Source organism: Cervus canadensis, chromosome 2 (assembly GCF_019320065.1).
Source record: "Cervus canadensis isolate Bull #8, Minnesota chromosome 2, ASM1932006v1, whole genome shotgun sequence".
NCBI classification, from domain to species: Eukaryota; Metazoa; Chordata; class Mammalia; order Artiodactyla; family Cervidae; genus Cervus; species Cervus canadensis.
In genome coordinates this window covers 7,988,905-8,012,770 of record NC_057387.1, presented here as the reverse complement: position 1 = coordinate 8,012,770, position 23,866 = coordinate 7,988,905, and the positions used below count along the sequence as shown (strand labels likewise).

The window sequence follows — 23,866 nt, the reverse complement described above, 5'->3', positions numbered from 1 at the left end:
GGCACACACACATGCACACATAATAGCTCCCAAAATATTTTTCCATATTCACCTCAGTAAAGAGCAAGAGTTTTACTGTTTGGTGCCCCACGTGCGGGGCGTCCCTGGGGGCTCAGACCGTACAGAATCTGCCTGCCATGTGGGAGACCTGGGTTCTATCCCTGGGTCGGGAAGATCCCCTGGAGGAGAGTATGGCAACCCACTCCAGTATTCTTGCCTGGAGAATCCCCTTGGACAGAGAAGCCTGTGACACTTAAAGTTCAGGGTGTCACAAAGAGTCAGACACAGCTGAGTGACTAAGCACAGCATATTCCGTGTAAAATAAACTGGCTAGTTACCCAGACCCAGCCTAGCAGCTGAGAAATATTGTTCCCACATGATATCAAACTTCTAAAATCTGACTAGTAAAATTTGGGGGAATAAAGCAATACATTTGGATTGAGTCACCTTCCAGATGTTCACTCTTTGGCCATCAACAAATGGCATCCTCTGCTGAATACTGTTTCTAACATGGGACAATTGAGAATACGTGGCCAAAGGCATATTCAGTGACCTCTACCAGAAGGATGTGTAACTACCAGATGACACCATAAAAAGCCCGAAAACCTCGGCCAGGGAAGGAGGGGTTGTGTCTGTAGTACAGGTTTGGCATGTGCTGACATTCAGAAATAAAGTGTGCCTAGTATCCAAAATCCTAATATTTGGGGTATAATAACATGTATTACTGTCTTTTTAAAAACTATGAATTCTGAATTTATATAACAGTATATATCTTGAGGATCACTTTGCTTTAAATTTTCAAATTGAATAATTCTACACTCCTTTAAAAAAAAGTCACCAAAAAAAAAAAAAAAGTCACCGTATCTATTCTCACTTAAAAGCCCATCCTGATTTTATCCCAGTAAGTACACTAGCATTTCAACGTTACAGAATATCACAGTGTACTGGGATACTGAAAGCTTGTTTTGTAAAGAAGGCTGAGAGCCAAAGAATTGATGCTTTTGAATTGTGGTGCTAGAGAAGACTCTTGAGAGCACCTTGGACAGCAAGGAGATCACCAGTCAATCCTGAAGGAAATCAACCCTGAATGTTCATTGGAAGGACTGATGGTGAAGGTGCAGGTCCAATACTCTGGCCACTTGATGGGAACAGTGGACTCACTGGAAAAGACCCTGATGCTAGGAAAGATTAAAGGCAGAAGAAGAAGAGGGCAGCAGAGGATGAGATGGTTGGATGGCATCACCAACCGAATGGACATGAGTTTGAGCAAACTCTGGGAGATAGTGAGGGACAGGGAAGCATGGCTTGCTGCTGTCCTTGGGGTTGCAAAGAATCAGACTGGACTTAGTGACTGAACACCAGCAACAATGGGGTACTGAAAGCTTGTTTTGTAGTCACAGCACGGTGGCAGACCCAGGTTAGACCTACATATAGTCTGTTATTGCAATTGCTAAATATTCTTACTCCTAGACGCCTCAGTCTTTTTCTTTTGTAATTAATCTGGTTCTATTGAGTAATTCATTTCCTTAACATTCTCAAAATAGAAAATATTAGCTTACAGATATGGGAAGCCATCAACCTTTTCCTGGGAATTGCTATAAGAGAAAAATAAATATTCGAATACAATGCTATCAATTGTTTAATAAAGGCTTGCCTCAAAATTATGAAAATATACTGGAGGAAGTAGTTGATTCTGTCATGGGGAAAAGGAGGTAAATCTTCTTTCTCAAAGAAATCATTGACTCCAGTGTAAGAGCAATATCAAATGTTTAGATTATAAGGGGAATTTAAGCTGAATCAAATATTCACAAAATCTAAAGATTGTGGCAGGTAATGATATGTCAATTGGTTGACATGCAACATACATAATTCTTTTCCCAAGAACTAGATATATTCAAGCTAAAGAAGTATATTTATTCTGTGGTTATGGCCTTTCTATTTTGTTAGTGTTTAAATTCTTTCCACCTTGCTGTACACCTAAACTAACACAACAATGTAGATCAACTATACTCAAACAAAAATTTTTAATGTCTTTCATGTAAAATGATATGAATTATAGATGTTCAATTTTAGCTTCTCAGTCTTTAACTGACAAATTCAGTAACTTTATATTGTTCCCCATGGAAGTAAGTGAATTTTATGTAAGTGGTAAGTTTATGATTCTGTGCTGAGGCTAATCTAGCCCTGAGAAAAATAAAGTCCTCATCTCTATTGGGCAAGTATTTGGGCAGAGGCACCACTAAGCTTTCCTCCTAAAAGACACAGAAGCAACCCTAGAGAACTTAATACAAGAAAAGATCCCAACTTGGCAGGGAACTCTTCATTCCAAGAAGCTCATGGAAGGAGAGAAAGATAAGGGAAAGCTCCTTCACCCCTTAGAAGGAGAATGCAGGGGCAGTTACAGTTTTGCGAAAAGTCTCCCGCCCCTTTCCCTTTGGGGTTACACACTTATTATACAACTATCTCTTCTTTCAATAATGTCCATCTTTGCTTTATATTTTTTAAAAGTCTTTTGTTAGTTGCATAAATGTTTATAATTGCTGTATCTTCTTGCCATATTGAACCATTATTAATATATAATGTACTTTGCCTCTTACAAATTTTTAAGTCTAATTTATCTGATAATACTATACCATCCCTGCTCTCTTTTTATTTTCAATTTCATTGTTGTTGTTCAGTCACTCCGTCCTGCCCAACTCTTTGAGACCCCATGGACTGCAGCATGCCAGGCTTCCCTGTCCTTCACCATCTCCCAGAGATTGCTCAAACTCATGTCCATTGAGTCAGTGATGCCACACAAACATCGATTGCCCTCCATCATCCCCTTCTCCTCTTGCCTTCAATCTTTCCCAGCATCAAGGTCTTTTCCAATGAGTCAGTTTTTCACATCAGGTGGCCAAAATATAGGAACTTCAGCTTCAGCATCAATCCTTTCAATGAATATTCAGGACTGATTTCCTTTAGGATTGACTGGTTTGATCCCCTTGCAGTCCAAGGGACTCTCAAGAGTCTTCTTCAACACCACGGTTCAAAAGCATCCGTTTTTAAGTGCTCAGCATTCTTTATGGTCCAACTCCCACATCCATACATAACTACTGGAAAAACCATAGCTTTGACTAGATGGACCTTTGTCTGCAAAGATGTCTCTGCTTTTTAATATGCTGTCTATGTTGGTCATAGCTTTTTTTCTAAGGCACAAGCATCTTTTAATTTGATGGCTGAAGTCACCATCTGCAGTGATTTTGGAGCCCAAGAAAATAAAGTCTCTCACTGTTTCCTTTGTTTCCCCATCTGTTTGCCAAGAAGTGACAGAATGGATGCCATGATCTTTGTTTTTAGAATGTTGAGTTTAAAGCCAGCTTTTTCACTCTCCTCTTTTACTTTCTTTTTTTTTTTTCTCCTCTTTTACTTTCATCAAGAGGATTTTTAGTTTCTCTTTTCTTTCTGCCATAAGTGTGATGTCATCTGCATATCTAAGGTTATTGATATTTCTCCCAGCAATCTTGTTTCCAGGTTGTGCCTCACCCAGCTCAGTATTTCACATGATGTACTCTGCATGTAAGTTAAATAAGCAAGGTGACAATATACAGCCTTGATGTACACCTTTCCCAATTTTGAACAAGTCCATTGTTCCATATCTGGTTCTAACAGTTGCATCTTAACCAGCATACAGATTTCTCAGGAGGCAGGTCAGGTGGTCTGGTATTCCCATCTCTTTAAGAATTTTCCACAGTTTGTTTTAAGCCACACAGCAAAGGCTTTAGCATAGTCAATAAAGCAGAAGTACATGTTTTCCTGTAATTCTCTTGCTTTTTCTATGATCCAACGGATGTTAGCTATTTAATCTCTGGTTCCTGAGTTGAACTTAATTGATATTTATAGAACATTCCATCCAAAAGCAACAGACTACACATTATTCTCAAGTGCACGTGGAACATTCTTCAGGATTGACCACATGCTGGGCCACAAGGTGATTGGTAAATTTAAGAAAATCAAAATCATGTCAAGCATCTTTTCTGATGACAATGCTATGAAATTAGAAATAAACCACAAGAAAAAAACTCTGAGAAATACAAACTTGTGGCTGCTAAACAACATGCTACTAAACCACCGCTGGATCACTGAAGGAATAAAAAATGCCTAGAGACAAATTAAAACAAAAGCTAAATGGTCCCAAACTTACGGGATGCAGCAAAAGCAGGTCGAAGAAGGAAGTTTATAGCCATACAATCTTACCCTAAGAAAAACCTGAAACAAACAACTTAACCTTACACCTAAAACAACTAGAGAAAGAAGAACAAACAAAATCTAAAACTAGTAGAAGGAAGGAAATCACAAATATCAGAGTGGAACTAAATGAAATAGAGACAAAGAAAACAATTGCAAAGATCAATGAAACTAAAAGCTAGTTCTCTGAAAAGATAAACAAGACTGATAAACCTTTAGCCAGACTCGTCAAGAAAAAAAGGGAGAGGACTCAGTTCAGTAAGATTAGAAATGAAATCGGGTAAGTTACAACTGACTCCATAGAAATACCAAGAATAAGAGACTACTGTGAACAATTGTATGCCAATAAAATGGACAACCTGGAAGAAATGGACAAGTTCTTAGAAAGGTACAGTCTCCCAAGACTGAACCAGAAAGAAATAGAAAATATATGAACAGACCAAGCACTGAAATTGAAACTGTGATTGAAAACTTCCCAACAAACAGAAGTCCAGGACCTGATGGCTACACGGGTGAATGTTATCAAACACTTAGGGAAGAGTTATCAAACATTTATCCCTCTGAAACTGTTCCAAAAAGTTGCAGAGAAAGGAAAACTTCCCAATTCATTTCATGAGGCCACCATCACCCTGATATCAAAACCAGACAAAGATATCACAAAAAAAGAAAATTAGAGGCTAATATCACTGATGAGGATAGATGTAAAAATCCTCAACAAAATACTAGCAATCTGTATCCAACAATACATTAAAAATATCATACATCATGATCAAGTGGGATTCATCCCAGGGATGCAAGGAATTTTCAACAACTGCAAATCAGACAATGTGATACACCATATCAACAGTTTGAAGAATACCACATGATCATCTCAATAGATGCAGAAAAGGCTGTCGACAAAACTCAGCACCCATTTATGATAAAAACTCTCCAGAAAGTGGGCCTAGAGGGTACATAGCGTAACATAATAAAGGCCATATATGACAGACCTACAGCTAGCATCATCAGTTCAGTTCAGTTCAGTCGCTCAGTCATGTCCGACTCTTTGTGACCTCACGGACTGCAGCACGCCAAGCCACCCTGTCCATCACCAGCTCCCGGAGTTTACTCAAACTCATGTCCATTGAGTTGGTGATGCCATCCAACCATCTCATCCTCTGTTGTCCCTTTCTCTTCCCACCTTCAGTCTTTCCCAGCATCAGGGTCTTTTCCAAGGAGTCAGTTCTTCGCATCAGGTGGCCAAAGTATAGGAGCTTCAGCTTCAGCATCAGTCCTTCCAATGAATATTCAAGACTGATCTCCTTTAGGGTGGACTGGTTGGATCTCCTTGCAGTCCAAGGGACTCTCAAGAGTCTTCTCCAACACCACAGTTCAAAAGCTTCAATTCTTCAGTGCTCAGCTTTCTTTATAGTCCAACTCTCACATCCATACCTGACTACTGGAAAAACCATAGCCTTGACTAGATGGACCTCTGCTGGCAAAGTAATGTCTGCTTTTTAATGTGCTATCTAGATTGGTCTTAACTTTCTTTCCAAGGAACAAGTGTCTTTTAATTTCATGGCTGCAGTCACCATCTGCAGTGATTTTGGAGCCCAAAAAAATAAAGTCAGCCACTGTTTCCACTGTTTCCCCATCTATTTTCCATGAAGTGAAGGGACCAGATGCCATGATCTTAGTTTTCTGAATGTTGAGCTTTAAGTCAACTTTTTCATTCTCTTCTCTTTTCCATCAAGAGGCTTTTAGTTCTTCTTCACTTTCTGCCATGAGTGGTGTCATCTGCATATCTGAGGTTATTGATATTTTTCCCAGCAATCTTGATTCTAACTTGTGCTTCATCCAGCTCAGCATTTCTCATGATGTACTCTGCGTATAAGTTAAATAAGCAGGGTGACAATATACAGCCTTGACGTACTCCTTTCCTTATTTGGAACCAGTCTGTTGTTCCATGTCCAGTTTTAACTGTTGTTTCCTGACCTGCATACAGATTTCTCAAGAGGCAAGTCAGGTGGTCTGGTATTCCCATCTGCTTCGGAATTTTCCACAGTTTGTTGTGATCCACACAGTCAAAGGCTTTGGCATGGTCAATAAAGCAGAAATAGATATTTTTCTGGAACTCTCTTGCTTTTTCAATGATCCAGCAGATGTTGGCAATTTGATCTCTGGTTCCTCTGTCTTTTCTAAATCCATCTTAAACATCTGGAAGTTCACGGTTCACATATTGTTGAAGCCTAGCTTGGAGAATTTTGAGCATTACTTTGCTAGTGTGTGAGATGAGTGTAATTGTGCAGTAGTTTGAGCATTCTTTGGCATTGCCTTTCTTTGGGATTGGAATGAAAACTGACCTTTTCCAGTCCTGTGGCCACTGCTGAGTTTTCCAAATTTGCTGGCATATTGACTGCAGCACCTTCACAGCATCATCTTTTAGGATTTGAAATAGCTCAACTGGAATTTCATCACCTCCACTAGCTTTGTTCATAGTGATGCTTCCTAAGGCCCATTTGACTTCACATTCCAGGATGTCTGGCTCTAGGTGAGTGAACACACCATCGTAATTATCTGGGTCATGAAGATCTTTTTTGTATTACTTCTGTGTATTCTTGCCACCTCTACTTAATATCTTCTGCTTCTGTTAGGTCCATACCATTTTTGTCCTTTATTGAGCCCATCTTTGCATGAAATGTTCCCTTGGTATCTCTAATTTTCTTGAATTAGAGTTAGTGTCACACTCAGTGGTGAGAAGCTGAAAACATTCCCTCTAAGATCAGGAACAAGACAAGACAAGGATGTCCATTCTCATCACTTTTATTCAGCACAGTTTTGGAAGTCTAGCTATAGCAATCAGAGAAGAAAAAGAAGTAAAGGGAATCCAAATTGAAAAAGAAGAAGTTGAAGTGTCAGTGTTTGCAGAGGTCATGATACTATACATAGAAGATCCTAAAGATGCTACCAGAAAACTACCAGAGCTCATCAATGAATTTGGTAAAGTTGCAGGCTACAAAATTAATACACAGAAATCTACTGTATTCCTGTAAATGGGTTTGGGTAGACTCTGGCAGTTGGTGATGGACTGGGAGGCCTGGCATGCTATGGTTCATGGGGTCGCAAAGAGTCGGACATGACTGAGTGACTGAACTGAGCTGAACTGAATAGCAAAAGATCAAAAAGAGAAATTCGAGAAGTAATTCCTTTTACCATTGCATCAAAAAGAATAAAACACTTAGGAATAAACCTACCTATGGAGACAAAAACCTGTGCTTCAAAAACTATAAGATGCTGATGAAAAAAATCCAAAAAGACATTAACAGATGGAAAGATACACCTAGATTGTGGATTGGAAGAATAAAAATATTGTCAAAATAACTATACTACCCAAGGAAATCTACAGATTCAAAGCAACCCCTATCAAATTACCAGTGGCAGTTTTCACAGAACTAGAACCAAAAAAAAGTCTCAAAATTTATGTGGAAACACATAAGACCCCAAATAGCCAAAGCAATCTTGAAAAAAGAAAAATGGAGCTGTAGGAATCAGGCTCCCTGACTTCAGACTATACTACAAAGCTATAGTCATCAAAACAGTATGGTACTGGTACAAAAATAGAAACATAGATCAATGAAACAGGATAGGAAACCCAAAAATAAACTCATGCACCTATAGTCAATCTAATTAATCAGATTAAATTAGTCTATGATAAATGAGCCAAAACTACACAATGTTGGAAAGACATGGAAAAAACCTAAATGTCCATCCACAGAGGAATGGATAAAGATGTGAAATATATATATATTAGATATATATTAGAAATATAGATATATATTATATATATAATATATATCTAATATATATATTAGATGTCATACATATATATGTATACACAGACACACACACACACACAGAATGGAATATTACTCAGCCATTAAAAAGAATGAAACAATGCCATTTTCAGCAACACAGATGGACCTAGAGAGTGTCATACTGAGTGAAGTAAGTCAGACAGAAAAGGAGAAATATCATATCCCTTATATGTGGAACCTAAAAAGAAATTATACAGATGAACTTATTTACAAAATAGGAAGAGACAGACTTAGAAACCGAGCTCATGGTTGCTGCCACCTACAGTAAACGCTGCGCTTTCCTTCACCACAACCCTGTGTCGGTAGACAGGTTTTTCTGCACATAAGGCAGAAGACTCGGTCTCAGTTCAGCATCACCTTGACGTGAGGAGAGAGAAATAAGGCTAGAAGTAACAAAAATAAGTAGAGAAAGGAAAAATAAATGAGCAGTAAGGAAAATCAGGAATGAGCTAGTAAAGAACAAAATTTAATAAAGAGATGGAAAAAAAGAGAAGATACTAGGGGGCGGATAAAAGCAATTGACCCTAGAACAAAGCAGGTTTGAACTAGACCGGTCCACTTACACATGGATTTTTTTTTCAAATATTAAATTATATAGACTACACAATTTGTGACTCATTGAATCTGCAGAAGCTGGCCATAAACACAGAGGAACCTCGGATATGGAGGTGCTATGGGTACAGATGGTCAACTATAATTTATATGTAGATTTTAGACTGTGGGGAGAGTTGGCCCACAACCCACACATAGTTCAAGAGTCAACTGTACATGAATAGTGGCTGATTAACTACCATACAAATCAGGTTTAGCCAAGAGCAACCGCAAGGCTTTCACTTCACCCTCCAGCCAGGATAGCTGCCACCCAACCCATGACAAGCCCACGGCCTCAGCTGTGGCTGCAGTGTCCCCCTCAGTAGACACCAGATGACTTCTTCTCACAGGCTTGCCATTGAGACCTACACAGTGAGCTGTGTGTAAACGATGTGTACTCCTCTGTCAGGAGGTGTCATTGGAAAACTGCCAGAGACATTTTCAAGGAAGGATTGGTTTGGGGTTGTCTGGATGTGAAAACAAAATCACACACTGACACAACATTCTCAAAATTTGGATCATCTAACACAAACACAGGTCAAGTGCCTGGCAGCTTAGAATCAAATACATATACTGTATCACCTATCACAGAACAATGAAACTGAGAGCAGAATCAAACTAAAATGAAGACCAGATTTTTCAACGTTTGAATCTGAGTTTGGTACTACCTTCTCTCACTAACACGGTAAAGAAAAATGGTAAAATCAAGTCTTCTTACAAGAGAGTCAATAAACCTTGGTTGTGATATTAACTTGATATTAACTTGGATTTTGCTGGACCTGCAATCCATGGTTCAGCTGTCTTAGACTATGAGGGCTGGCTTGCTGGGTTCCAGCCTGTGACCTGGTACAGTGCCAAGTCCAACCTGACAAGGTTGCAGTGCATTACAGGACTGGGGACTTTCAGATACATGCTATGGAGTGATTCAGGGGACAGAATTTGGAGGATCAGTTTAACAAAAAGAATACGAAGATCTTGACAGTCGAGTGAATGTTGCTTGGATATTAGGTATCAGCTGCACTCATTTGGGTATTCCAGCTAAATGTCAGTTGCATCCCATTACTTCTGTTTCTGCAAAAGTCAACAATTCTGGTTCAAATGGAATGGGCTACATTTAGACAGTGTGTTTGGTGTGAAGCTGACATGTCTTCTGGTTAACAGGAGGAGCATTACTGTTGGAGGCCATGAACTTGGAGTTTCTCTGGGGTGGGAGGTTTATCTAAATGCAGAAACTTCTAGGAAGAGATATCAGAAGATGGGTCTTGATACAATTCCACTGTGACCAGTAGGCTTCATTCTCCCTCTCCTGATTCCCAGTTATCAAAATAAAGGATAATCTACAAAAGAACTGTATTTTAAAAGTGTGGGCAATTTTAAGTAAAATGGCTATCTAGCTAAATAGAAATTATCTATCTAGTTACCAAGGCTGTAGTCCTCCATTCACCTAAGCATTATTTAGTCAATGAAGAAATTAATCAGATGATCTATGAAAGAAATGGAGTTTTATTCAAGCTAAACTGAGGATGGTAACTCAGGAACAGCCTGTCAAAAAGCTCCAAGAACTGTTCTACCAGTTAGAGGTCCACGCCTAGTTATATAGGTTTTCTTTTTCATTTATTTATTTATTTTGGCTGTGCTGGGCCTTGGTTGCTGCTCATAGGCTTTCTCTAGTTGCAGTGGCCAGTGGGGGCTACTCTCTAGTGGTGGTGCACAGGCTTCTCATTGTGATGGCCTCTCGTGTTGTGGAGCATGGGCTCTAGGGCATGCGGGCTTCAATAGTTGTGGCAGTCAGGCTCAGAAGGGACAGCTCCCAGGCTCCAAAGCTTGGGCTCAGTAGTTGTGGCACATGGCTTAATTGCCCCACGGAAAGTGAAATCTTCCTGGAGCAGAGATCAAACCCATGTCCTCTGCATTGGCAGGCAGATTCTTTACCACTGGCCCACCAGGGAAGTCGTATATAGGTTTATGAGACAGACGGCTGTACATTAAGTGATGTAGAGAGTTTGCAAAATCCTGATCTCTAAGTGCAAAGTGATGGGTCATGGTGACCCCTTACGAGTTCAAGAAGGAATGTGGCCTATTAAGGAGTTGCCTTGGTGTTAGGAAAATGGTGCTGTTTATGACTGAGCAAGTACTTCTGCCAGTACAGAGGTCTGGGGGATGAATAAGGCAGATACACTGTCAGGGAATGTTTGACGGGAGGATTCCTACATGCTGTCTCTCATGAGTCCTTTGTCCCTCTTCAAGCAGAACAGCACGCTGCTCCCAGGGACTGAGGTCATTGTGTGAGGCAAGCATGAGTCTCCTTTAGTAAACATTCTCCTTAGGACAAAACAGCTTAATCTCCTTCCCCTTTCTTGAGATATGGATTGTCTCCTGACCTTGTGACTAACATTACCCCTTGTTCCCTTGGTAACGGTTGCTGTACATTTGGTTTTCTGATCTCTGTCATTCCCGAAAGAAGTTTCTTGTACTGCAGCCTATATATACTCATAGAAAAATCATTAAAGCACCTTTGCTCCATCAGAGCTTAGGTCCCCGGGTCTTTTCTGTCTCTCTCTCTCTCTCTCTCTCTCTCTCTCTCTTTTTCTGGCTGACTCTCTGGAGCGTGGAGACCCGTCGTGCTCACTTTTCTGCCCGGGCTTCTAAGACCCCCTCGAGAGGGCGCCTGGTGCCTTCGTGAACGATGCAAGTCCTGTGTCAAGGACTTTATTGGTCCTCTGTGTAAACCAAGGGATATCAGCCTCTTTCTCTCTTTCACTTTCTTATCGTCGACTCCGTACCACAAGGTTCCGGTCCATTAAAGGGCCCCAACAAATGCACAGTAGAGGAGACCAAGGAGGCCAAGGGGTGGAGAAATTTTTATGCTTAAATTTTCTTGACTTCTCTTAGAATACGAATCTCCATTTCATCAATTTAAATGCATAAAATTATTAAATACTTGGGGCTGATAATGAAATAGATTTTTGTGAAATTTTTAAATTAAACACATTTTCTTAAATTTTTCTTTCTGCCCTCAGCTACAAATGTTCAGAAACTCAGAATGTCAGTACTCTACAAATAAAACAAGTTCTGTGTCCAGGGTTTCTCAAACACACTATTGACATTTCAGATCACATCACTCTCCATTTGAGGGAGGGGTCCCGGGCAACGGATGGTGTTTCACAGCAGCCGTGGCCTCTATCCAGTGGCACTCCAGCCCCCCAACATCACTTCCCAGTCATGAAAATGTCTCCAAATGTTCCCAGGAGTTCGCTGGGGGTAGGGTCTCCAGGTAAATATTGGAGGAGACACATTTATATTAAAACCATTATTCATTATTTATCTGAAATAAAGTGTGGGTGAGTCTCCTATATTTTTATTTGCTAAATCTAGCAGTCCTCCTGAGAGACAACAGCACCCTCGTCTCCTCCATCTCCCACCCTATTTGAGAACCACTGCTCTAATTCACAAGGAGCAATGGAGAAAGAGTACAGTGATGGGAGGTGAAGAATGTTATGATCAGATTTGTGTTTTGAACAAAATAGAATAAAATATGTGCACTCTGCTCATAGCCAGAACTGTTGTCATTGAATTCGCATTGTACAGATGATACACAGACCTAATTCAATGTGTGGCTCTGCTTTTGAACAAGCAACTGAAGATGGGAGCCCAGATCCTGCCATTCACATCCTTGGGGAGTGTGATATTGATTCACACTAAGTATAAATTTTGTTTTCATTGTGTTTCTGGCACTGAGATCCTAAAACTCTTGGATTTCTTAAGTGATCAGGGTGAAAAAACAAAAAAAAAAAAAAAGTTTTTTGTGTTAAGTAAACGAAGTCACTTTTGGATCACACCTAAGGAAGTAGGCTAGTTGCCAAGTGACTAACCACAGGATTAAAGGGTTAGAACTATCAGTACTACAAACCCTGACCCTCCTGGAGGGAAGAGGAGCTGGAGATGGAAACAACTGCCCTGGCAAATGATTAAATCAATCATGCCTATGTAATGAAGCCTTTGTTAAAAAGAAAGAAAAAAAAAACCCAAAGAAGTGGGTTCAGAGGGTTTCTGGACTGAGGAACAGATGGTGAATCGGGGTTGGTGATACGCTGAGAGGGCATGGAGTCTCCTTACACTGTCCGCATACTGTGCCCTAAGCATCTCTTACATAGGGCAGTTCCCACTTTTTATCTTTTTATAATAAACCAATCACCAGTTGTTTCTGAGTTCTGCGAGCCACTCTAACAAATTCGTTAAACCAAAGAAGGGATTCATTGGACCCTCAAATATATAGCCGGTCCTTCCAGACTTGCAACTTGTGTCTGAAGTCGGGGATCCAAGGGGCAGATGTATAGGACTGAGCCATCACATGTGGGATCTGAGGATTTCTCATAGTAGATTGGGTCAACATTGAGTTGAATTGTAGGACCTCCACCTAGTTGTCAGTGCATTTCTTGGAGCTGAGACAACCCTCCCCAACACACACACATTGCAGTTCATACTAGAATCATTTTACAGATAACGTCTTAACTGTCAAAGCTAGAGAAATAAAGGAAATGGGTAGTCTCAACTACCCAACTCTACTTTTTTCCTACAGAATCTAAATAATATTCATCTTTTCTTCATTATGTTTCCTTTGAGAGCTTGATTTGATTAGCCAATAACAATATGGTAGGAAAAATTAATGAGAAAAACTTTCCCTTGCTCCTCAGTCTCACTCAGGATTTGCCTAGAAAGAGGGGCAAACTTATGTTCTGGGAGCTGAGACTAACAGTTCCCAACTCAGAAAGTCTAAATCAAAAATCACCAGAATAAGAGGCATTATTTTAATACATCCTCCAGGTGTCAGTTAATTTGTAAAAAGAATTCAAAAAGACTTAAGAGTCACAGATGATGCAATTTATTCTCCTTTCCTTGTTGGAGAAAATGGAAACATTTTTCCATCTCTGAGTTTCTGGACTTAGGAGCTGGGTTCCACGTCTCATACACTCAGGTCTCAGCGGTAGAACAGGAGCACAGCTGCCTCAGTGATCTCCTGGCTGGAGCTATAACCACGGTGAGTTCCGTATCCATCCCAGTCAAAGGAGGAGAAATCCCCACACTGCACAGGATTGCCCTCTGGGAAGAATCCTCCTCCACCGATGCAGTGCTGGGGGGCAGAGAGCAGACACAGTGAGGGGTTGGCTGTGGACACATGGAGATCTTAATCTTTAAATTCCCTGGAATCTTTGGTCCTCCTCCTTCTTGGCCTTGACCACTCCCCTGCCAAAAAGCCTCCCTCCAGTGGACTCTGAAATCATGTTCTCGCCTGAATTCCTTTCCACCTTCCTTCACATTTATTCTCAGGCCTTTTAGCTCACCCATTTCCCTCAACTGATTCCCCCAAATGCTATTCCCCAGAGTTCTGTCCACACCACAGTCTCCTGATGACTTTTGCTAGTATCAGCATAATCATACATTGTCAGGAAACTCCTAAATCTCAGAAGTCAGGTCCATGTTTTCTGTGCTTGAAACCCCATATGCAACTGCCACCGCATGTCTCCATCTACATATCTCTAGATCTAAAACTCCAGCTGAGCAAAACAAAGCTAATTCTCTCTCTTATTGTCCTTGAACACCTTGGCTCAGGTCCTCAGCATTTCACATCTGCAACTTTACACCTGCCTCATTACCTCCCTGCCCCTAATTTCCCTGCTCTTGGATCCATGTCCTCCGCCTGGCTATACATTATAGAAACATCAAAGCTGGTCAGGTCACTCCTCTGTTCAAAACCCTCTGATGAGTCACATCTTCTATAACATGAAATCTACATCCTGGACAGAATGGAAATGTCCCTGCTTACCCTGCTTCCTGTAGGTATTTCCAGCTTCGGCTCCTGCTTCTACCTAAATGCACAAGATGCTCCAAAAGCAAACAAAAGTTCAAGGGCCCTTCAACACCCCCATGGTCTTTCAAACACCAATGATTCTGACAATGTTTGCTAGACAGGCATCTTTCTGCCCTTGTTACTTGTTGAACTCTACACACAGCTTTTGAGATTCAACAAAAATGTCACCAACTTGGAGAATCAGCTATGTGCCATCATTAGAGGTAGAAGCTCCTATATTTTGTTCCCCAGGCCCCTTGTTTATGTTGCTATCACAGGTGATACCACATTGCAATCATGCACTTATGTCTCCATCTCATTCAGTCTGATTTCCTTAAAATGACTGTCAGCTTTGCATATCTAATATCAAGCACTTTGTGGGTGCTCTGTCATGTATTTTTATGGAAACAGGCTGCAAGGGTACATGCAAATGAGCACTAATGAACATGATAAGGCTCCATGGAAGCCAACATAGGGGGCAATGCAACCCACTCCACTCCCAAGGCCCACACATGCATTATCCTCAGAATCATAACCTAAGGGCTCTTTCATGAGGACACAGCTGTCTCACTTTGACTGACATATGGGCAACATATTTGAGGGGGAAATGAAGACATCCTTCAGGATCACACGTCTTGGACTGACAGGCGTGAAAGGAAAAGGGCATAAGTGAATGTTCTCCCCACTATATTTCTGACACCCTCTTCTTCTTGCCCCTCCAGTCACAAAATACCCATCAAAGACAGTCTCCAGTCAACACACCTACGGTGCTCTCTTCTACAAGACTGGAAAATCGACAAAAACCTAAAGCTTCTAGAATTTACTAAGAATATTTGAGAATGTCTTTGTGACCTCAACAAGCAGAAATACTTCTTAAACACAACATAAAAATGCTAATCATATATGAGAATATACATAAATTGAACTTCAATACAGTAAATTATGTCCAGTGGTCAAAAGGTATAAACTTTCAGTTCTTTTTTCTTGTCCATGCCACGCATGTTACAGATCTCAGTTCCCCAACTAGGGATCCAGTTGGGCCCCCTACAGTGGGAAATTGATCATCAAAGCATCAGGAATATAAATATGAAGAAGCAGGCAGCGGATCAGCTCCACAGTGGACTCTTGGCTCCAGGGTGGCCAGTGGCAGTGGTGAAGGAGAGTGCCCTCTGCTCCTGGGAGTCCTCCAACATCAGCTCCAGCCTTCTCTGGACCCACTTCCCAACCACTTCAGCAGGGCCTTTGCCTCAACCCCCAGACACAGACTGACCGACACCTGATGGCCCGTGAAGGTTTAAACGTTCACTGTGGAGTAGCAGTGGGACAGCCAGGGCACTGAGCATGTCATCCAGCTACGCTGAGCAGCTAAAGGGCATGTCCCTGTTAATTAGGCCCTGAAAAACGTGGTCCACTGGAGGAGGGAATGGCAAACCACTTCAGTATTCTTGCCTTGAGAACACCATGAGCAGTATGAAGAGGCAAAAAGACATAACCTGAAAGCTGAACCCCCCAGGACAGTAGCCAGCCAATATACTATTGGGGAAGACAGAAAAATAGCTCCAAAAAGAATGAAGAGCCTGAGCCAAAGCGGAAATGACACCCAGTTGTGGTTGTATCTGGTGGTGAAAGCAAAATTCAATGCTGTAAAGAATAATATTGGATAGGAAGCTGAAATGTTAGGTCCATGTGGTCAAACAGGAGATAACAAGAGTGAACGTGTCCATTTTAGGAATCAGTGAACTAAAATGGACAGGAATAGGAGAATTTAATTTAGATGACCATTATATCTACTACTGTGGGTAAGAATCCCTTAGAAGAAATGGAGTAGACCTCAGAGTAAACAAAAGAGTCTGAAATGCAGTACTTAGGTGCAATCTCAAAAATGACAGAATGATCTCATTTTGTTTCCAAAGCAAATCATTCAGCATCATGGCAATCCAAGTCTATCTCCCAACCACTAATGCCAAAGAAGCTGAAGTTGAATGATTCTATGAAGACCTACAAGACTTCCTAAAACCAAAACCAAAAAAAGATGTCTTTTTCATCATGGGGACTGAAATGCAAATGTAGCAAGTCAAGAGATATCTGCAATAATAGGCAAGTTTGGCTTTGGAGTACAAAATGAAGCAGGACAAAGGCTAACAGTTTTGCCAAGTGAGCACACTCATCATAGCAAACACTCTTCCAACAACACAAGAGACAACTCTGCACGTGGACATCAACCAATGGTCAGTACCAAAATCAGATTGATTATATTCTTTGCAGCCTAAAGTGGAGAAGCTCTATACAGTCAGCAAAAACAAGACCTGGAGCTGACCATGATCAGATCATAAGCTCCTTATTGCAAAATTCAGGCTCAAATTGAAGAAGTAGGAAAAACCACTAGGCCACTCAGGTATGACCAAAATCAAATCCTTTATGCTTACACAGCGAAAGTGATGAATAAATTCAAGGGATTAGATCTGATAGAGTGCCTGAAGAACGATGGATGAGGTTTGTAACATTTACCAGAAGTGGTGACCAAAACCATCCCGAAGAAAAAGAAATGCAAAGGCAAAATGGTTGTCTGAGGAGCCCTTACAAATAGCTGAGAAAAGAAGAGAAGCAAAAGGCAAAGGAGAAAAGGAAAGATATGCCCATTTGAATGCAGAGTTCCAAAGAATAGCAAGGAGAGAAAAGAAAGCCTTTAGGGCCTTAGGAAGCATTACTATAAACAAAGTTGGAGGTGATGGAATTCCTGCTGACCTATTTCATATCCTAAAAGATGATGCTGTTAAAGTTCTGCACTCATTATGCCAGCAAATTTGTAAAATTCAGCAGTGGCCACAGAACTGAAAAGTTCAGTTTTCATTCTAATCCCAAAGAAAGGCAGTGCCAAAGAATGTTCAAATTACCATACAATTAAATTCATTTCACATGTCAGCAAGATTATGCTCAAAATCCTTCAAGTTAGGCTTCAGCATTATGTGAACTGAGAACTTCCAGAGATGTACAAGGTGGATTTAGAGAAGGCAGAGGAACCAGAGATAAAATTGCCAATATACGCTGGATCATAGAAAGCAAGGCAATTTCAAAAAAAAAAAATCTATGTTGCTTCATTGACTATGCTAAAGCCTTTGACTCTGTGGATCACAACAAACTGTGAAATATTCTTAATGAAATGGGAATACCAGACCACCCTACCTGCCTCCTGAGAAACCTGTATGCCGGACAAAAAGCCACAGTTAGAACTGGACATGAAACAATGGACTGGTTCAAAATTGGGAAAGGAGTATGTCAAGGCTGTATATTGTCACACTGCTTATTTAAGTTATATGCAGAGTACATCATGCAAAATGCAAGGCTGGATGAAGCACAAGCTGGAATCAGTATTGCCAGAAGAAATGTCAACAACCTCAGATATACAGATGATACGACTTTAATGGCAGAAAGTGAAGAGGAACTAAAGAACCTCTTGATGAAGGTGAAAGAGGAGAGTGGAAAAACTGGCTTAAAACTCAACATTCAGAAAACAAAGATCATGGCATCTGATCCTACCACTTGATGGCAAATAGATGGGGAAAATGTAGAAACAGTGTCATATTTCATTTTCTTGGGCTCCAAAATCATTGCAGATGGTGACTGCAGCCACAAAATTAAAAGACGCTTGCTCCTTGGAAGAAAACCTATGACAAACTTAGACAGTGTGTTAAAAAGCAGAGGATCACTTTGCTGACAAAGGTCCCTATAGTCAAAGCTGTGGTTTTTCCAGTAGTCATTTATGGATGCGAGAGTTGTACTATAAAGAAGGCTGGGAAGCAAAGAATTGATGCTTTTGAACTGTGATGCTGGAGAAGACTTTTGCGAGTCCCTTGAACAGTAAGGAGATCAAAGCACTCAATCCTAAAGGAAATCAACCCTGAATTTTTATTGAAAGGACTGGTCCTGAAGCTGAAGCTCCAATACTTTGGCCACCTAATGCAAAGAGCTGACTCACTGGGAAAGATCCTGATGCTGGTAAAGATTGAGGGCAAGAGGAGAAGGGGTCAACAGAGGATGAGATGGTTGGATGGCATCACTGACTCAATGGACATGAGCTTCAGCAAACTCCAAGAGATAGTGAAGGACAGGGAAGCCTGGCATGCTGCAGTTCACAGGGTCACAAAGAGAGGGACACGACTTAGCAACTGAACAACAACAAGAGTGGAATTCCAGAGTCCTAATCACTGGAAACATCAGTGATGTTCCAAACTTTTATGTATAAAATAAGTCCTGGGGATGTAATGTACAGTATAGTGACACTAGTCATAATACTATATTATACATTGAAAAGTTACTAAGAAAGTAGATGTTAAAACTTCTCATCACAAGAAAAAAGAATGGCAACTGTAAGTAGTGCTGGGTGTTGGCTAGACTTGTTACAGTGATCCTTTCATAATATATAAAAATATAGAATCACTACATTATATACCAGAAACTAATATAATGTTATATAGGTCAATTGAATGTCAATTAAAAAATAATAGCTACAGTTTAAAACTTATGTCCACAAAATGCCAGAAAAGAGTAAAAATGCAAGCCACATCAAACACCCCAGACAGGCACACACGCACACGCACACACACACACACATGAACACACATGCACACACATGCATACACACGTGCACACACATACACACACACACACATGCACACACACACAAGCCGGGGACCGTCCCCAAACTCACGTGCTCAGTGTTGCAGCCGGTGACCCTCATCCCAGCACACAGGGCGTGAGCTGCTCTCTCATTGTTAAACACCCTGAACTGGACAAACCCTGCAACAAATTCTCCTGGAAAAGAAGAGGCAGAGAAAGCGCCAAGGATTCAAAGGACGAACTGGAAATATCTTCCCTTTGACCAGCCCAGGAATTCCCTAAATCAACAGGTCGGGTTACAGCCAATCTGTGGGCATAGAGCCCAGCACTTTTCGACCGTGGCTGCTACATCCTGGCCTTGAAAAAGGCAAGAAGAGACCCTCCCTCCATCTGGGGCAAGAAGACCAAGGCTCAGGCTCACAAAAGCCACTTGTCTGTCTAAGGCTCATAGGAGAAATGGGAGTCCACTGAGAGATCAGCAAGAAGACCCCCAGAGGTTCAGCAGGAATAAGCAATGATCAGAAGTAGCCGTCGGTTTCTGCTGGCACACTGCTCATCCAATTACCGTGACTTTAAAGTAAAATGACTTATTTTCCCACCAAAGGCAAGTTCTGTGGCTTTATCATGCTAAAAAAAGGTCTTCTTACAATAAGAGCTATCCATCATAACAAAAGCAAATTTTTCTCACTACTTTGCAAGTTGTTCTCACCTGTGCACATTAATTAGCTTTTAACTATTATAAGATTCTTACAGTGACTCAGGAGACTCAAACCAGGGCTCTGTGACATCCTAGAGGGGTAGAATGGGGTGACAGGTTCAAGGGGGAGGGGACATATGTATACCCATGGTTGATTCATGTTGATGTATGGCAGAAACCAACACAATATGGTATTGGTTTAAAATAAATAAATAAACTAAGGTGAAAGTAAATCAAAAATAAATAAACTAAGGGGGGAAAAGAATCAAACAGGGTTATTAGCTAAGAAGCCTGAGCTTATAGTTTTTTCATGATGGTGATAAATATTTTTGTGACATAACAAAAATCCATGTCACATTCCTAGGAAACAGCTTGGCATATTGTACACATTTAATAAATGCTAACAATCATTAACTTCTCTTATTTACACTTTCCCCAAGAGTGCAGAGAAGGGTTGACGACTAGGCTTTGGAAGCAGATACTCACGCTGACCATTTGGTGAGTAATAAGATGCAGTTTTCTCAGCATTACCAAAGTCATAGTCAACAGGAATGGCTGGGCCATTGTCGCTCCAGCAATTCCCTGCTCCGTACTTCACTGGGTATTTCTGCAGGGACCAAAATACAGATTGTGGCAGACAATAGAGATACTGCCATTCTGGGCAGTAGAGGATTTAATACCCTCATGCGACATTATTCAGGAAACAGTATGAGTAATGCTGATGTATTTTCCCCCATACCACCCATAGCTAGGACCCTAACCAGCCTCAAGACCCCTATCCTTTTCACTATCTAGCCATCCCCAATCCTCTCCCCTAGGCTTCCTCCCCTTCTGGCTCATAGTTCCTCTGAAAGAGGCAGCGCACTAGTTCACAGTGACCCAGAGGTAGTAGAAAGCCAAGCAGAGGCACTTAGTGATACGGACAGAGCAGACTTACTCCCCATCCCAAACACTTGACTCTCTGTTCACCAAAGGTAGTGTCCCCAACTCCCAGTCGACAGCCCCATGTACCTGGTAGAGTCCAAACAGATTATGTCCCAGTCTCTGGAAGAAGCCAGTGTCGGTGTGGTACCTCAGCAGGGAACTGTTCCTCCAGTGCTGCAGAGGGGACTTGTTGGGCACGTGCCAGATGCCCAGGTCCTGGGCCTGGATGTCGTAGTAGCCAGGGTTCTGCAGAGGGACACACACTCAGCCTCACCGGCCAAAGACCCAGAGGAGCAGCCTTAGGTTGAACTGAGAGCTCTGGGCTCCAAGGGGCCAGGTGGCAATAGCGCTCTGACCCCTCCCCCTCCAGCAGATGATGAGACCCCACCACACAAACAGCCTTGGAGGAGATGTTGTGGTTCAAGACATGGACTTCTGTCTTTCTTCTTCTCCAGTCCTTCCTCCATGTCCCCATCTCCCACTCTCCCTTCCACATGCCCTGCTCCAGCCACACTCAGCTCCCACCCTTTCCCACCTGGGTGCTCAGTACCTTGTAGTCATCACTGGTGGCCGCCTCTGCAGACCCAAACGTGTTGTAACTGGCCCAGTTGCCATCCCCCTCTGGGTAGTCAGCCCTGTTGCCCTGCTGACTGGACCAGCGATCGCCCACAGTGCATTTTCCACGCATGTTGTTCTCATGCACACTGGCCACCAGGGTCCAGCCACCACCCCCGGAGGTCATGTCACAAAAGGTCTGGTAGATGACACCATTTTCAGTGCGGAGGTAATACAGGCCATCTGCAGAGGGAACCAACCCAGAGACACCTTGTCTTAGAGCAGGGAGTCCTTGTCAGGCCCCATTACCAAAAAGAACTTGGGAAGTCAGAAACATATCCTGAAGGCTCTCACACATACCTACTTATTGGAGGACAATTCTCTGTGAGTCACCTAAGAGCAGGGACACTGACTGCCTTTGTTCCATGCTACCTTTTCAAACACGTTGTAGAGCAAACATCCTAGGAGACAGAGATGGTATCTCCCTCCTTCTGACCACTCGAGGCCAGAAATCAGTGCTCAACCACATTTCAAGTCTAGATCAGGATGTGGCCTCTGCAACTCAGCGCAAAGGGCGGGCATTGCGCTACTCATTTAATGAGGTTCAGATTTCATAAGTGCAGAGTTCCTGTGAAACAAGAGAGGAGTAAACTAATCTACAAAAGGCTTGTAGTTTCTTTACCAGCCCAATTTGTCATCTGCTTGGAAAATAAAATACATGTGCAAATGTCCCCTGGCCCTCTTAACATTAACCTGTTCAGATGGGAATCAATAAAAAGCACAATAAAAAGTGGATGCTTTGCCTACTGCTAGGGTTGTGAGTAACAAACTTCTGTGTCTCAGCCTCAGGAGGCTCAGGTTTTCTGCCTCTATCCATAAAGTTGTAGCAGGTTAACACTTTAACTTATAAGGAGTAGAAAATCTTCATTGTAGCTCTGGCCACCACCGTAAGAGCCACCAGGAACATCACATTCTTGTATTCTGAAGATCATGTCTCCTACAACTAGATAAGAATGAAAAGCTTCAAAATTTCCACTGGAAATCTCCTTGGCTGGAAGCTGGGAGTCAGAACAGCAGACACTAGTGGACACACTCCTCTTGCTCTCCATGACTGGGATCTGTTTAACTGAAAAGTGGCTGAAAGGAGAAGACGCTGGGTCAGTTGATTACTTACCACCTGCTCTGCTGCAACTTGTTTTGATTTCCTTGCAGCTTCTAGGCAGGAAAGACAGGTAAGGGACGCAGGTTTCCTCCTCCCAGACCTTCTTAACAGAAGGAGTCGCTGCTAAACAATGTGTGGATAATTCTCATTAACAGTCTGGTACCACTCACACCAGCCATCCTGATCATCAGCTCCCAGGCCTGGCCCACTTCACAGGTTCTTCATTGGGCTGTGAAGCCCCAGAGGTAAAGATCCTCTCTGCTAAAAATAGCTGACCACCATCTAGTACAGGCTTGACATTTGCATTCTTCTGTTCAACTAATTAAAAATGAAAACTATCATAATGCCTACTAGGAGGAAGGGAATTGTGAGGATGAGGACTAGGGAAGGATGTCCCCTGGACACAGCCCTGACCACCCAGCTCCCTCCAGGAACCCCAAAGCCAAGGCCATAGGAGCAGGAGCAGACAGAAGGGAGCACAGTCTTCACCAGGGCTCCTCTGAGCCCCCTCAACCACACAGAGGCATAGATCGGGGCCCCAGGACAGATCTTCACTTCAGATCGGACCTCAAGAGGGGCCAAAAATCAACACCCAAGTCACAGCTCATGTAGATGCAAAGTGTGGCTTGACTGCATCTCCATGACTCCCCCTCTGGGCCAGGACTTCAGCATCCAGCCCAGCTCCACTCCCTCTGCCCCACTGCACACCCGGGTGAGCTGATGAAACTGCTGCTCCTGACTTACCTGCGCACCGCCCTCTAGTGGCCACAGTGAGGAACAGCAGGAGGAAGAATCTGGCCCCGGTACCCTAAGAAAACAGACGCACAAAGTCATTGGCAGATTCATCTTCTCTCCCTTGTATCCTGGTTCTTTGAACTTTCTGAGTTAGGAAACCTCAGATAGAAAGTGATGGGATTCTGGGCATTCTGGAACCTCCTGGAGTAGCCCCCAACCCATCCAACACTACAAACAGAGGCCATGGGCTCTGTTCTCTAAATCTCCCCATTCCTGAGACCGAGACCTGAGCTGGCATCATGGGTCCCCACACACTCGGATCTTGTCTCAGACTCAGAAACAACTTCCTGAGAGCATGGAGAACTCCCTCCTTGCTTCCTCACAGATGCCAGGAGCTGAGAGTTCCCAGCCAGGTGGAGACTCAGAGCTCCTGCCTCTACAGGGCCCTGCAGTGGGTGAAGGGCTGAGCCTTTATGGAGGAAAAGGGCCATGCGGGCCCTACCCAGCCCTGCCAACTTCGGGCTACAGGCCCCTCCCTCCGGCGAGCTTCCGCTGTAGGGCCTCAGGCCCTGGCAATGAGAAGGAATGAGTGACTGGCTGGCGAGGTAGGAGGCAGCGCTCTTGGGCACACAGGGGACATTCACCATGAGCAGGGC

General features: G+C 42.4%; 1 protein-coding gene and 1 pseudogene across 1 annotated transcript; one reads left to right on the top strand and one right to left on the bottom strand.

Moving 5' to 3' along the window:
- Window positions 1-8,326: 8,326 nt before the first annotated feature.
- LOC122437384 lies at window positions 8,327-9,954 on the top strand (annotated as a pseudogene).
- Window positions 9,955-13,531: 3,577 nt separating this feature from the next.
- LOC122430688 (intelectin-1a-like) lies at window positions 13,532-23,665 on the bottom strand. The gene is made up of 8 exons (XM_043451528.1): window positions 23,497-23,665; window positions 23,220-23,283; window positions 22,488-22,598; window positions 21,309-21,556; window positions 20,846-21,004; window positions 20,321-20,441; window positions 19,229-19,332; window positions 13,532-13,803 (listed from the first exon to the last, which is right to left on the bottom strand). The coding sequence occupies exons 1-8, from the start codon at window positions 23,509-23,511 to the stop codon at window positions 13,651-13,653; spliced, it is 975 nt and encodes a 324-aa protein (XP_043307463.1). The 5' UTR covers window positions 23,512-23,665; the 3' UTR covers window positions 13,532-13,650.
- Window positions 23,666-23,866: the final 201 nt, after the last annotated feature.

Bases quoted from the DNA above. Each gene is read 5' to 3' on its own strand.
- LOC122430688 (XM_043451528.1), bottom strand. The intron at 20,442-20,845 runs GTACATGGGGCT...TGGTCCCTGCAG, and splicing joins ATCTGTTTGGACTCTACCAG to AAATACCCAGTGAAGTACGG. The intron at 19,333-20,320 runs GTGAGTATCTGC...CTTCTTTTCCAG, and splicing joins TTACTCACCAAATGGTCAGC to GAGAATTTGTTGCAGGGTTT.